The 13,418-nt window shown below is 39.5% G+C and overlaps 1 protein-coding gene and 1 pseudogene across 6 annotated transcripts in view; one reads left to right on the top strand and one right to left on the bottom strand.

The window, feature by feature from the left end:
- The window catches only part of FYCO1 (FYVE and coiled-coil domain autophagy adaptor 1), a 45,337-nt gene that overhangs the window by 27,868 nt on the left and 4,051 nt on the right, over positions 1-13,418 (top strand). For 5 of the 6 annotated variants that reach the window (XM_021531258.3, XM_021531260.3, XM_021531261.3 and 2 more), the window contains 4 exons: positions 6,971-7,054; positions 9,868-9,963; positions 11,629-11,839; positions 13,123-13,232. In XM_021531258.3, coding sequence (XP_021386933.2) covers positions 6,971-7,054; positions 9,868-9,963; positions 11,629-11,839; positions 13,123-13,232 — 501 coding nt within the window. The remainder of the gene's footprint in view (positions 1-6,970; positions 7,055-9,867; positions 9,964-11,628; positions 11,840-13,122; positions 13,233-13,418) is intronic. The other variant, XM_021531262.3, reaches the window with a different exon arrangement.
- On the bottom strand, positions 3,242-4,224 carry LOC144245916 (C-X-C chemokine receptor type 6-like; annotated as a pseudogene).

Raw genomic sequence — 13,418 nt, 5'->3', positions numbered from 1 at the left:
GATGGTGTGGTGCCTGTGGTGCATGTTAAAGAAAAATAGCAGAGCACAGTGCTGATTGTGACAGCACACAGGTCTTCTCACTTGTTTCTGTGGTGAGGAGTACACGTGTAACAAAAGCTTGAGTTTCATTTAGCACAGGAAGGAGCAGGAACTGCAGCATGAGATACTTTGGTTGTTTGTGAGTAAATGTGCTAGAGCCACTGTATTGTCTGCTGACCTTCTGTCCTGCCTTTGACAGCAGCCCATGAGAGATGTAGTGAAAATTTTCCACTGTGTTTTCTCCCACACTTCAAGGACCTTCAGTTCAGTGACTTTCTGAGCTACTGATTTGATTGCTGCAGATTTCTTGGCTGTACTGGGCTGACCACCTTGAATTTCATGTAGGCTTATCATCTTAATTATTTTTCTTTCTAAATTGTCCAGCTAAATGTGACCTATTTCTAGGTGGAAACTTCAAATAGTCTCCACTGGAATTCCAATAATGTTCTCTTTGCATGAAATTGAAAATTTGGAGTAGAATTTGCTTAGATATAGTGTCTGGGGAACACATAAAGGATCCAAGATTGTGGTTGCTAGATGTAGGTCTGAGGAAGCTTTCAGGCTAAATTTCTTTATTGAGATCTGCTGAAAATAATCCAAGTTATTTTGGTTTTGCCAAAGGTTTGAATGAGCTGGTGGAACCCTAAAAATGAGAGCGATGAGCAGCCAGGAGAGGGAAGGGAAGGGAGGCTTGTTGTCCAAGTAGAAGATATGCAATTGACACGCTCTGTTGGCATAGTTTCTTATGATCTCACTCAGGCTGACAGCAGAGATTTTTCACACTGACTATACCTAGAATACTAGGTGTGAGTGCTTGCTGGACTGAAAATGCAAGTTGGTCCTCAAAGTAGTGAATTATCTTAAGGGACATTCCTGTTCCTATTTTCCCCCTTTTGGTGCCTTATTGTACTTTTACTCTATTTTTCACTTGGTCTCTTCAGTTAGCCCTGCCACTGTTGTTCTTTCCTTAAAGTGACATGAACCAATTACAATAAAATTCTTTCATAACAGCAAATCTTGAGAGGCTGCCTTTATTGGTGCAGGTCAGTTGAGAATCAATTAAAACTCACCTTAGTCATCAACTGCAGAAGTGTGTTGCAGAATAAGAGAGATGATTGTACCAGCATAACTCGGGCCGACCTTGAAGTAGCTGTTTCCTAAAGGTTAGGATTAAGCCGCAGTTACTTAATCCTTTCAGGTTTGTTATGTGCATTTGGACCAACCTGATCAAAATCTTGAATGTGAGAAGCTGAGATTAATTGTGCCATTGTGATACATCCTGCTACTTCAAGGCATATGGGTTTTCTTTTGAAGTGTTGTGTTTTTGAAGTCTTATTTCTAAAGCATTCACATTTGCATATTGTACTCCAAAACAAAGGGCTCCAGGATAAACCAATGCACTGTGTTTCCATTTTTATGTGTTGTAGGCATAACATGACTGCAATAAATGTTGCAGCAGCAAAATCAAGATCATAAACAGCAAAGAGTGAGAAAACCCAAAGAGTGAAAAAAACCCAAAGCCTGGTACAGGAACAAAGAGTTTATTCACACCTTGATAGTGGTAGAAAGAACATCTCAGCCTTTCTGCACAGTGGTTGCTTTGGTTTGGATTGTTTTTTATCTTGATGACTCATAACACTCTTTGCTGGCCTAATTAGAGTTGGTGTGGCCGGGCAGGGTGCAGTGTAGCTGAAAGGGAGAAGTGAATGTGGTCTGAAGCGTTCCCTGCCCAGTGCAGAACCAGCCAGGAAGGAGAGGGGATGGAAACACCTCTTGCCACCCTATGCTGGCAAAGCCTGCAGTGCAGCTGTGTGTTGAGATGGCACCTTTATACATGCCGTGACACCACATTGCTTTGTAGCTTTGATTTTAAGGCTATTTCACTGTGGGAGAAACAAGTGAGGAAAGGATTACCTAAGGAGCTGATTCCTAAAGGGAAAAGTGCTGAGATGGGCACAACTGCTGCCAAAAAGGGTCAGGTTCCTCTGCGCTGCAGTGCTCTGATAGGAAGGCCTGGGTATTAATGGGGAGTAAAGGAGCATCCATAGAGTGTGGTTTTTGCAAGAATGGTTAGAAGCAGTTAAAATTGGTATTTCAAAGCTGTAAGCAAAAGACTTTAACCCTTTGGGCCAGACCCAACCCTGTCTTTATTGCAAGCAGTCCATAGCTGCATAAAGTCCTCTCTTGACTCCTCTGCAACATCCCTTCTTTCTTTTCCCTGTTCCAGTCTCCACACCTGCTCTACTACTTTGTGCAAGAGCTTTTGCACACTTTTCTGTCCCCTCCACATCTTTTTCCCCTCCAACTGGGAAGTGAAAAGACCAGAGGTGGAAAGGGAGAACTGGTGGAACAAAGTTGGAAAACAACTAAGGATCCACTGTTTCATGACAAGGGAACCAATATGCCAGGAAAAACAGACTGGAAAGATGTCATGATGCAAAGAATGTGTGGAGAATCAGGATGTGAGAGTTTGCATCTACAGAAACACAGCTCAGTGTTGGAGCCCGTGTGTGTGTGATATGATATTCTTGGTGTTCACAAGGGGCCTGGTAATCTGGCAACATGAGCTCTGTTATCAGATATAAGATACAAAGATGTGTATGGGACATTCAGACTGTGAACCTGATAGTAGGTGAAAGGCAGATGAAAATGCTGCTTTATTACAGAAATTTTAGATGAATGCTAAAGGATTTTGCATACAGACCTTGTCCTAGATGGAAAAAAAAAGCCCAAAATATCAAAAAAAAACCCCAACCACATATGAAACCCAGCATTAAGATTGAAATATATATGTTTAAAGTTCAGGAATTCTCATTAAATGAATGGGCTGAACTAAAATACATAATATATTTGAAAAAATTCATAAAAGCTTTCATTAACAAACACCATTCATAGAAAACCAGCAGGCCAGAGGTTTGGAAGTCAGGAAATTTAAATTACCTTTGTTTCATGTCATGAAAAGTGGAGTTTTATCTCATTGTTTTTTATACTTTTTGAAGATCTTCTGCACTGTTAACTCAGTTACCAGCCTGGACTGAAAAAGCAGGAAGCAATGAAATATGATGAAGATAGGTTGATTGAAAGCTGATCACAGTGTTTTACTAATGGTGTTTCCTCTTTCACTCAGACTCCCTACATCAGTATTTACAAACAAACAGAAAAAAAGAAGCTGAAAAATAGTTGCCAAATTTTCTAGGCATTTTTATAGTGAGTACATATATAGTGAGCAGATGCTTGTGGCATCTGCACTATATAAAGCAGTAAAAGATTTAGAGTCTTCCTCTTTGGTGGTTTGCCACTGTTGAGCTGTAACTTGCCATTTGGCATATCTTGATTTTTTAATAACTTTGTGTTAGCACTTCCTGATTTTCATTCCTGTGAAGAAATAGAGAGTTAAGACAGGCATAAAAATAAGCAAGAGCTTTTGTTATGGTAATTGTATATGCAAAGCTGCTGTTCAATTTAAAGCTCCAGTCTATGATTTTTATCAATCTGAAGAAAGTATAGGGTATATGGGTAAGAATAAACAGGACAACTACAGAAAATATTTTTATAGATTTGTTCTTTTGAAGACTTTTAGCACACAGTAAGGTTTTAATAATTAGTGAGTAGCAGATGATCATGGCTAGCATGGGAATAAAATAAGCAAGAGTCACTTGGATCTCTTCAGGAACCAGTTCTCTGTGATAGTTTGGGTATTCTTCCTGACATATTGCTTTATCAAAATTGACACCTCCCAAAAACCAAAGTGTGTTGCAGCAAATGCTTGTGAGATCACTCAGATCAAGACAGAGATTAATTTGCCCCATGTCATTTGTTTGGTTTAACACATGTGCTTTGGTGACAAAAGTAACAGCAATAAGCTGGTCAAAGGTGATTGACATTAGAGTTAACATTGAAGTGCATACAAGCCCCATATAAATATGACATGTCACAGTACCTGGAGTCCACTCCTGAGCAGCAGAGTATGCCCAGAGGGCAGCGTCCAAAGAAAAGCCCAGTCAGCTATAATACCATCAGTATTCAGCAAAAGTACCATCAATTTCTGTCAGTGTCTTTAGTTTCATATAGAAACTTAGTATGACAAAGACCAGTGCATTTCCTGCTAGGCCAAGGATGAAAACAGCAAAATACATATGTGGCAGGAAGACTGTTATTAATATGAAAATTCTCATTTCTGTTTTCATAGGGATCAGTGATGGAGAAGTTATAATGAAAGTTAGCACTATATTGTAGTTGCCATGTTGCCTTTTTTTTAAAGGCAGCCTGGAAGGAGACATATTGAGATTTTTTTTACTCAGCAAATAATTAAATCCTAATGCATCCAGGAGACAGACAAAATCCTAAGTGCTAACAGATAAGAGTTGTAGTAAAGCATCCATAACAGACAGAAGCGAATCTATTTATTTGCTGAAGAGGATTATCTTGACATTCAAAACCCAAACACAACAGCTGGCGGATTTGAATACATCATCTGTTACCAGATTTATACTGATGAGGACTCAAAAGCATACTCAAAAGACAATTACAAAAGGGCCTTCTGAAAACAATAAAGGATTAAGCTTTCTAATACATCAGTGATTTAGTTCTTGGATTGAGGTTTCTGGGGAAACCCATGACAGAAATAAAATTTGTTTTGCAAAATTTACCATTTAGGCTCAGGATGCAGACTCTGAGCATCAGAGTTGTTTGGCCTGAGTTGGACCTGTCCCAAAAAGCAGGATTTGAGTCTCAATGAGTACTTCAGAACTTGTGTTTCAGTTAAGCCTCATCTTGTTCTTTAGATGTCAGTCACATCATCAGATGGTGGCATTTCTTCCTTTCCCCATTTCAAGTGACTTACTGAAACATAGAGGATTTTCATTAATGCACTACAGTTGTATTACTCTCAGAGAGAGGAGCGACCAATTCTCTGTCAGCCCCTTCCATCACACTCCCTCTCAGCCGTGGCTGGGTTTTGCAGTGTCAGCTCTCCAAGTTAAGGAGAGGCTTAACTCATTAAGCCTCAACAGCCCTGCAGTCAGGTCTGTTGCCAGAACATAGAAGTAACAGCCCTAAGACTAGTGATCTTTGCAAGTTGTTTACCTGGTAAATTAAATCTTTTGCAAGGTAAGATTAGCAGAACTCACCTCTGATTCAAGATTGGCTGAAAGGCCTCACCCAGTGAGTTCTAATGTACAGCAGTTTGAGTGTCCCTTGGTTCTGCAAGAGAGGGCAACACTATTGAGAGAAATGAGCCCATGCAGGCAGATCTTTTCAGCAGCCTGTGCTGCCATAGCTGGAGTGCTTCTGGGACTCTGACTTGTAGAGCAGTGAACTTGTATCTCTCACTACTTGAGTTTGGTACCTGCAAATGCATATAAAGAAAAACAGCACCGATTTGACTTACTCCTGCAGCATCATTTATTGAAAGAGCACTACTGACACAAGAAATGTAAGGCTGTGTAATGCTCTTTAAAAACTGAGTTCTCCCTTGTGCTTCATTGCATGTGGTAGCACTTTCTCTACCTCTAAGCAGCAAACTGGGAGCAATGTGCTACATATTCACAGACTGCTCCTGTCAAACAGGGGAGCAGCTTTTATCAGTTATTTTCAGATGCAGAATAAGGTATGAGGATGACAGCAGTGGCTATGTGGTAACATACGGGTTGTGTGAATTTATCCCTTATAGGGAGTGGCCTGAGCGAGTAGCTGTTACTCCTGGATGGGTCAGTGTGAAGAACATTTGATTGTAAAGCTGTGAAGGACCCTGGGTGCAGAAACCACCCTGGCTGCAGGGAACCTGTAGGCTCTAGGATGGAGCAACCTCTGTGGAGCTACAGGCTGGGCAGGGAGGGCTGGGCAGCAGCTCTGCTGAAAGGACCAGCGGCTCTTGGTAGATACTGATGTAAACTCAGGCCAGAAACTGTTTCTGCTATATCTGTCCTATAATTCTGCCTCAGTTTCTCTTAGCAGCCTCTAAAGAATTGTGTGAAAAGAAAATTCAAAGGTATCTTAACTAGTATTACCCACAGAGGTGGCTGTAGCCCTGGTAATCTTACAGGCTGCAGTATTTGGGCTATACTGGCAGCAGCTTGTCAGTAGTTTTAGTGTTGATTTCCAGTTGTCTGTTTGCTGCCTCCTGCTGGGAAGGGGACTTGAAACCACCCTTGTAATCCCTAATTGCTTGTTCTGAACATTTTCCAAATGCAATGTTTAAAAGCTATCTTCATCTCAGAGCCTCTGCCAAATGTCTTCCTTATCACCATAAAAAAACAAACAAAAAAAATTTTAAAAATATTTTGCATGTTGTCACTTGAAACACATCCTTTATCATGATGCTTTCCCTAGCTTGCTTTCTCTGTATTGTCTCATCTTGAAGATAGAGTGTGACCAGTTTTAAGTCCTTGTGTATTATTTGTTGGTTGTTTTTATTTGTTTCATACAGGATGTAGCATAGCTAAGTCATACATGCTTTTTTGAGAAATAGCTGGGATTTCATTTATAGCAGTAAGCATCTCACTCATAGCACACAGTGATAGATCTTCATCTCCATCCATCTTTTTCTGTGTAGTTTTGCAATTGTCTGTGTGACGCTTCCCCATCTCAATGTATGTCAGGGTTTACCCTTAACACTTCCATCTCTTTCCCACCCATACACCTTCATGCAAGACACTGTCTTGCACCCTGTTAAAAATTCAGTGAGCTCTGTATCCCCCTTGCTCCATCCCAAATGATGCCTCTTTCTTGTCAAGGGCCATCTGTGGTATCCTTTCTTCTGATCCTTTACTGTCCTTTTTCTATTTTTACTGCTCTTTGTTGGGTTGGAGAGGAAGGCTAATAAATAAGTTAGGGTGCTTGGGGTGGGTCTGACCTGCTAGATAACAGCAGGCCCAGGGAATCATTGGTGCACTTCAGCATAATGCCTTTGATTGTTTCTTTGCATTTTCAGATGTGTTTGCTGGGCTAAGCAGCTGTTAGGGGCTCTGTACAGCCTCCAGTCTCCGTTTCAGGTTTCTGCCTTTCACACAATTCGGTAAGACTCTCACCTGGATGACAGAAGTTCTCTCCAGAAATCATTGCACTGCTGACAGGCAGATGGCTTCTGGGATTTCACTGCTTAGCCACCTGAAGCCAACACCTCTGACATGTAGCTACAGCTGTCAGAGCTAAGGTGTTTATGAAGACAGAAAATTGCTGAGTCTACATTTGAACCATCTTTTTTCAGGTTTTAATCTAAAAGTGACTTCTAACTTTTAGCTCCTCAAGCCATTTATGATGCTGGCCACAGTATTTTTAGTATCATATGTAAGAAATGCTTTTTATGTATAAGAACAGGCACAGTGGACAAGGCCATCCACCTTAGAGACAGAGACCAACAGCAGGTGCCTGAGGAAGTGCATAAGAACAAGACAAGCATGAAGCAATAATTCTTCACAATGGTCTATCAGCTTCCAACAATCTATGTCTTGAGGCTTTGCTGAATCAGAGCTGTTCTCTTCTTGTAGTGTCTTTTTCCATATTTCAGTTCTTTCTGCTTTTAGCCCCATTTCATTTCACTTTTAAAAAGAGGAAGAAGTGAAAGAATATAGACTGTTTAAATAGATACACCAGAGGCTGCATAATTATAATCTGGGGACCTGGCAAGCTGTAGGAACATCCTTAGTGCTAACACAAAGGGTGAATGGGTCATGCAAGAATAAATTCTCTTGTCAGAGGAAAAATGCTCCAGTTGAATCATGATACTGTTTCTTTTATTATAGCCTACCAGACCTTAGTTTAGACTGTTAGACTCAGTGAGATATCATAAAGAGAAGGAGGATTTTCTTTGTGATTATAAGGCACTTTGGTTTAATGCACAAATTAAGAGATGTAGCATTCCCTTAGCCTTAGATATGTGATGAATATATTGGTTGGAACAGCTAAGTGGCAAGATATCTCCTAACCACGTACTGGGTTGCAGCAGAAAGGAATAAGCAAAATTACGTGTTAGAGAAGCACATGAACATATATTGGTCATGGGATTTAATCTACATTTCAGGTTTCCAAATGAAAGATGAAATTAATGGACTAAATCAAGAACTCTAATGGCATTGTGTAGTAAATCATGTAGTTTGACACTTCTGGAAAGCCAGTGATTGTGTAGTTGTCTTGCTCTGCATGAATTCAAAGCTGTGAAATTAAAGCTGTGTAGCTGTGGTGGGATGGGAGACTTATGTGGATTACAGCATGAAGCTGGTTGCTGTTCCCACCGTGCAAGCAAAATGTATGTGTAGGTTTACAAACTATGGTTTAGTTTTCTAGTTTGTTGTTTTGGGTTTTTTTTCAGAATCAGTTTTCTTACCTGGTTGTATAAAGATAGTTAACAAGGAAATTATTTGCATCAGTTAGTATTTGCACAGATGTTGTACTAACCTTTATGAACCAACTTGTAGTAAGTACTTGATTCTTACATTCCTTGTACAATTCTGGTTGCAGCTCAGGTTTTAGCATTTAATTACAGACTTGAGTCTCCCATGCACATCCCAGCTGTCTCTTTAGGGTATTAACAGTAGTGGTGTTACTAAAGAAGTCAAGACTTATTCAAGACACTGCAAAATAAAAGAACAGGAATATTGAGATAACTGTTCAGGAAATGTATAGACAGTGGGTGCAGTTTAATTTGCATCATAACAGTAAATTCATCCTGTTTCCAAACAATAATGTCACTAGACTAAACTGACATGTAATTGCAGGGTGTTGACACAGTATATTCAGATACTGCTCATAACCACCTGAAGAAGATATTTTCTCATGCTCTTCTGCTCAGCAGTGCTGCTTGTAGAACAATGTCCCATTGAATTTAAAAGAAAATGTTAAACTGTGCATTGATTTTGAGAATTGGTCTACAGCAGGTGTGGCAATTATGCTCTCTTGGGGCATTACTGAACTTGATGGTTCAGAAGCACATATTTGATTAGATTCCACTGGTTTTTGGAAGGAAACAACCAGCTGATTCCCTGGAAATAAGAATCCTTGGTATTTTTTTCTGGGATAGGTTAATTGTCTCAAACTGCTGGGATGTGGAGAAACAAAAAAAAAGAATCAGTCAGAGAAGCTCTAATTTACTTGGGAACTATAAGCATTTGTTTCCTGACTCTCAAACTCATCCTTCTTTCTGTGTCCAGCCCTGTTAATTCATAGCTGGTGCTACTCCAGTGTCCACCCAGAGCATACACGTTTTTTGAGGTTCACTGCTCATGGGACACATCATGGTGTGGAGGAAGCATCCTGCTTTGTCATCTTGTAACAGTACCTTTTGTGTATTTGTGTTTGAATCGTGCAGTATTTTTTGAAATTTTTTTATAAAAGAAGACACATGGTAGCAATTCTACAGCAATAGAATATGTTTTGTGTACTTTGTCAGAGTAAAGAACTGGGTAATAACCTCCCAGATTAAATCCAGGGAGATGTCTTACACTTTTGCAAGCTTTGTTTAAGGGACAAGTGCAGACTGTTTTGCTTGTGCCTGCCGTTCAGGTTCCCACTTGCCAGAGAATCTTCAAAACCTGTCATCATCTCAATAAGAAATTTATGTTATGATTGCAGGAAAGATTTTCTGGATGTATATATGTATTCCTCTTAGCTCATGAAACCAGTATAAAAACAGTTTTATGTTTGTGCAGTGATGCAAAGAAAGGGGCTGCAGTTTTGCCCAGATTTTTCACTACAATGGGCCAACTAAGAATCCTAGAATTTGGTATCAGGACTATCAAAACATATCTATTTTAGGAAGGCGTCAGCATGAAGATCATATTTGATCACATACTACTGAGAGAATCATGATTTTCTTTCTTTTCCTTGTTCTAGAAACAGCACATGTAATTCTTCAACTTTCGATGAATCCGAAGACTGGCAAGTTGCTCAAGATGCTGAGATATGCTTGTTGAAGTCAGGAGAAATTATGTAAGCAGAACAATTTCATTGCTATAGGTGAAAGCATAAAGGCTGAGATACCAGCTATGTGAGCACAAGCCTTGCAGGCTCCTGGAAGAGCTGTTCACTTGTGTCCCACAGTAGAATTTGTTTTGGGGGAGATGAGAGGGTGTAACTCGACTATGCAGAGCAGCAGCAATGAGCCAGGTCCTCTCTCTTCAGTCCTAGAAAACTTCAGTGCAACTGGGAAATAAGAAGGAAAGATTTAGGTCCACATCACATGAGAAAACATTTCCTATTTTTATTGCAGGAATTGCTGTCAGCATGAAGGGGGTTTAGAGAGAAGGCTGTGCAGTTCTAGCAGTCTCTGAAAGAAACTGCAAGGGCAAGTCAGGGAATGCAGCTCTAGTCAAACCTCTGCCAAAGGGACAGAATTCATGACCTTTTGGAGCACATATCTGTTATTTATCAGTGGCTTCCCAGAATCTGTTTTGCTTGCTCTGGTTGATACATGCCATAGTATAAAATTTGTTTGTCTAAGCCTCAGCTCAAGATCTGTGTGTACTGTATGTGCACAATTCTCTGCATATGTTCTGCTCTGAAATTCCTAGTTACATGCAGTACTGATACAGCATGTCTCTTGCACAGCCAACAATGGAATCCAATGTGTGGAAATGCACATGACTTAGAGAAATTCACTTTTGCTCACTTTCCCCTTAAACCTAGCTTTGAAATTTTGCCTTAGTTATGGGAAAGGTTTTAAACTTTTGACTGCAAGGAGATAAGTCAGTCCATGTTTCAACCTTGTTGCTGCTATTCAGAGATCCAGTTAATGAAGCAGTAACTAGAATCATAGCTGGGCTGTAAGGCAAAACCAAGAATGATACTTATTTTATTAAAATCAAAGGTCACCTGAGACACGACAGGATGGTGGCTTACTCTGATCTCATTGATATGCAAACAGTTTATTTGGCCTGAAAAGTGACAGATGAGACTAGTTTTAGTTAGGGTAATATAGGTAAGATCCCGTGGATCTTAGAAATTACACCAGAAAGTGACCAGTGTTCTCCTGCTTCAGGGCCTCACTGATCACAGTCTTAAACAGATGCTAGACTGAAGTCAGCTCATCTAATGCTGTAGGACTCTGCATCATCCAGATGCTAAGAATTTCCTTTTCAACTGGAAGTATTTTGAGTCAGATTTTTGCATCTTGGTTGAGTAAAACCGACACAGATGTACTATTAAGCGCTTCAGAACAGATCTGCTGTTCACATTACATCCACCTGTCCCCTCTGAACTCTGATCCTTCCTGTTTCCTGTGCAAATTTTTAGATTCAGCTAGGAAGGTGAATAAACCAGGTCACTTACTTTTTGTTTAAAAAGAACAGTAGAGGGCAGAACTCTTTTTTTATCTGTAGTAACTTTATTCCAGCACTGGTTTTCTTCAGTTGAAATGAAATAAATAAGTGAACAAAATCTACTTGTGCCAGAGCAGTGAGGGTTCTTAATATCATTCAGCTTTTTTGTAGGTTTTACCTTCATCTGAGGATGAATTTTCATGCATCTTGTGGACATGTTCCAAATACACTGTGGAGTCTACCTGAAATAAATGGAAAATAAAAATCAATGATAAGTGATTTTGTCTGAGTAAGTGGATTGTATCTCTTCAAGTAATTGTATATTTCTCCCTCACAGGATGAAATTACCCCTTACAGTAGAAGAGATCATAAATTTTGGAGAAAGCAACAGAGAGCTGTTCATCAAATCTAGCACCTACAGTATCATTCCCATCACTGTTACAGAGATGGGACTAACAATCAGCTGGATCTTCTCATCAGACCCCAAAAGCATATCCTTCAGCGTTGTCTACCAAGAGTTTGAAGACACACCTCTGGATCAGTGCAAAGTAAGACCTTTGTCTCCTTACTACTTTAGAGGTTGTATTGCTCTACACTCATCCAAGCTGCAGGAATTGACAAGTATTGCTATGAGGTCTTCACCAGAATGCCAGTTGCTAAGCATTAAGGATTTGTTTCTCCAGTTAAGCTGCAGTTCTGCTGAAGGCAAAGCTACATCTATAATGTTGCCTGCAAAAGCTGAGTTGAAAAGCCCTGTAGCTTCTATTGGTTGTATCTGAAACTCACCCAGTATTATTAATCAAAATTGAATGTCCAAGTCTGCAAAATTATCTTTTTTTCTGAATTTCACTTAGTACGTAAACTCTTTAAGGTTGGTTTTGCCAGGCCCTTGAGCAGAAGCCACAGGGAAACAGGTAACTTTCTTGGTTTGCTACATTTCTTACAGTGAAGCATATACTTAAGTGCCCTTCATGTGTAAAATCTTTTTGCCATGCCCTAGGTACCCAGTTTTATATGTGCTATCCATATTTCATGAGGATTACAGATTAAGTGAATCTGTTTTACTCAACTAATTGCAAAGTTTTGCTGAACACAAGGCAGCTGTTAGTCTAATCCACCGTGGTAGGGTGAACTCTATGGCTGTGATATACTGGGGGAATAAGACATTTATATAGCTTGTGTTAATTCACTGCAAGGTTATTAGCTCCATGTAAAATATCTCTTTTTCTTAATCTGAAAGCTGAATGAACTATGAATGCTGCTTTTGTCTTGATATATTTCTTCGGTAAAACTTTGTGTTTTATAGGGTCATCCTTGATCTATGTCAGCTGCTCTCCTGACAGCTGTGCTAGGATTTTACAGCAAAACACACATAGAACCACAGATACACACACTTTTGCTGTAAGCTCAGATAATAAATTGAGATTTGCTGAGAAAGCTTATTTTATAACACAGGGAATAGAAAAACATATTAAAATATATATTTAGCTAAATCCTGCTCTTGGATATATGGATTTAATGTACCACTTGATTAAGTTATTAAAGCTTCTTAGATTAACATTTTAAAGTTCAAGATTTGATTCTATCTCTAAAGCAGAAATTAATAGCCATAGGTTGGTGCTGTAAAGATATAATCCAAGGAAAACAGATGTCTTACTCTGAGATTTTATATTGGATGAGTTTTTAATGCTAATCAGTTAGAATAATTCTTTTTACAGGCATAGATGCACTTTGAGAGTTTCAAGGTGGCTGAAATCAAGGTTTTCTGAAAGAAAATGTCAATTTATAGGGAAGACAGCAAGCTTCATTTTGATTTGCTGTTGAATTCCAGGTTCTTATCCCTATGACTCGCTGCAACTCTCATAAGGAAACTATCAGAGGACAGGTGAAAGTCAGAAACGCTGGAATCTATACGCTGATATTTGACAACACATTCTCTAGGTAGGTCCTAGCCAGGCGTAAAAGGTGAAATAAACTCGGTTTTATAGGCTGTGGAACTGATCACATGTACCATTATTCTGCCACTCAGAAGTAAGTATAAGAAAATTTTCCATGCCAAGAGGTCTTCAAGACTGAGTTTTCGTTCTTTTTCTTGTTTGGGTTTTTTTCCTACCCCCGCAGCAGAAT

Source organism: Lonchura striata, chromosome 1, assembly GCF_046129695.1.
Source record: "Lonchura striata isolate bLonStr1 chromosome 1, bLonStr1.mat, whole genome shotgun sequence".
Lineage (NCBI taxonomy): Eukaryota > Metazoa > Chordata > Aves > Passeriformes > Estrildidae > Lonchura > Lonchura striata.
This window is presented reverse-complemented; position numbering and strand designations above follow the sequence as displayed.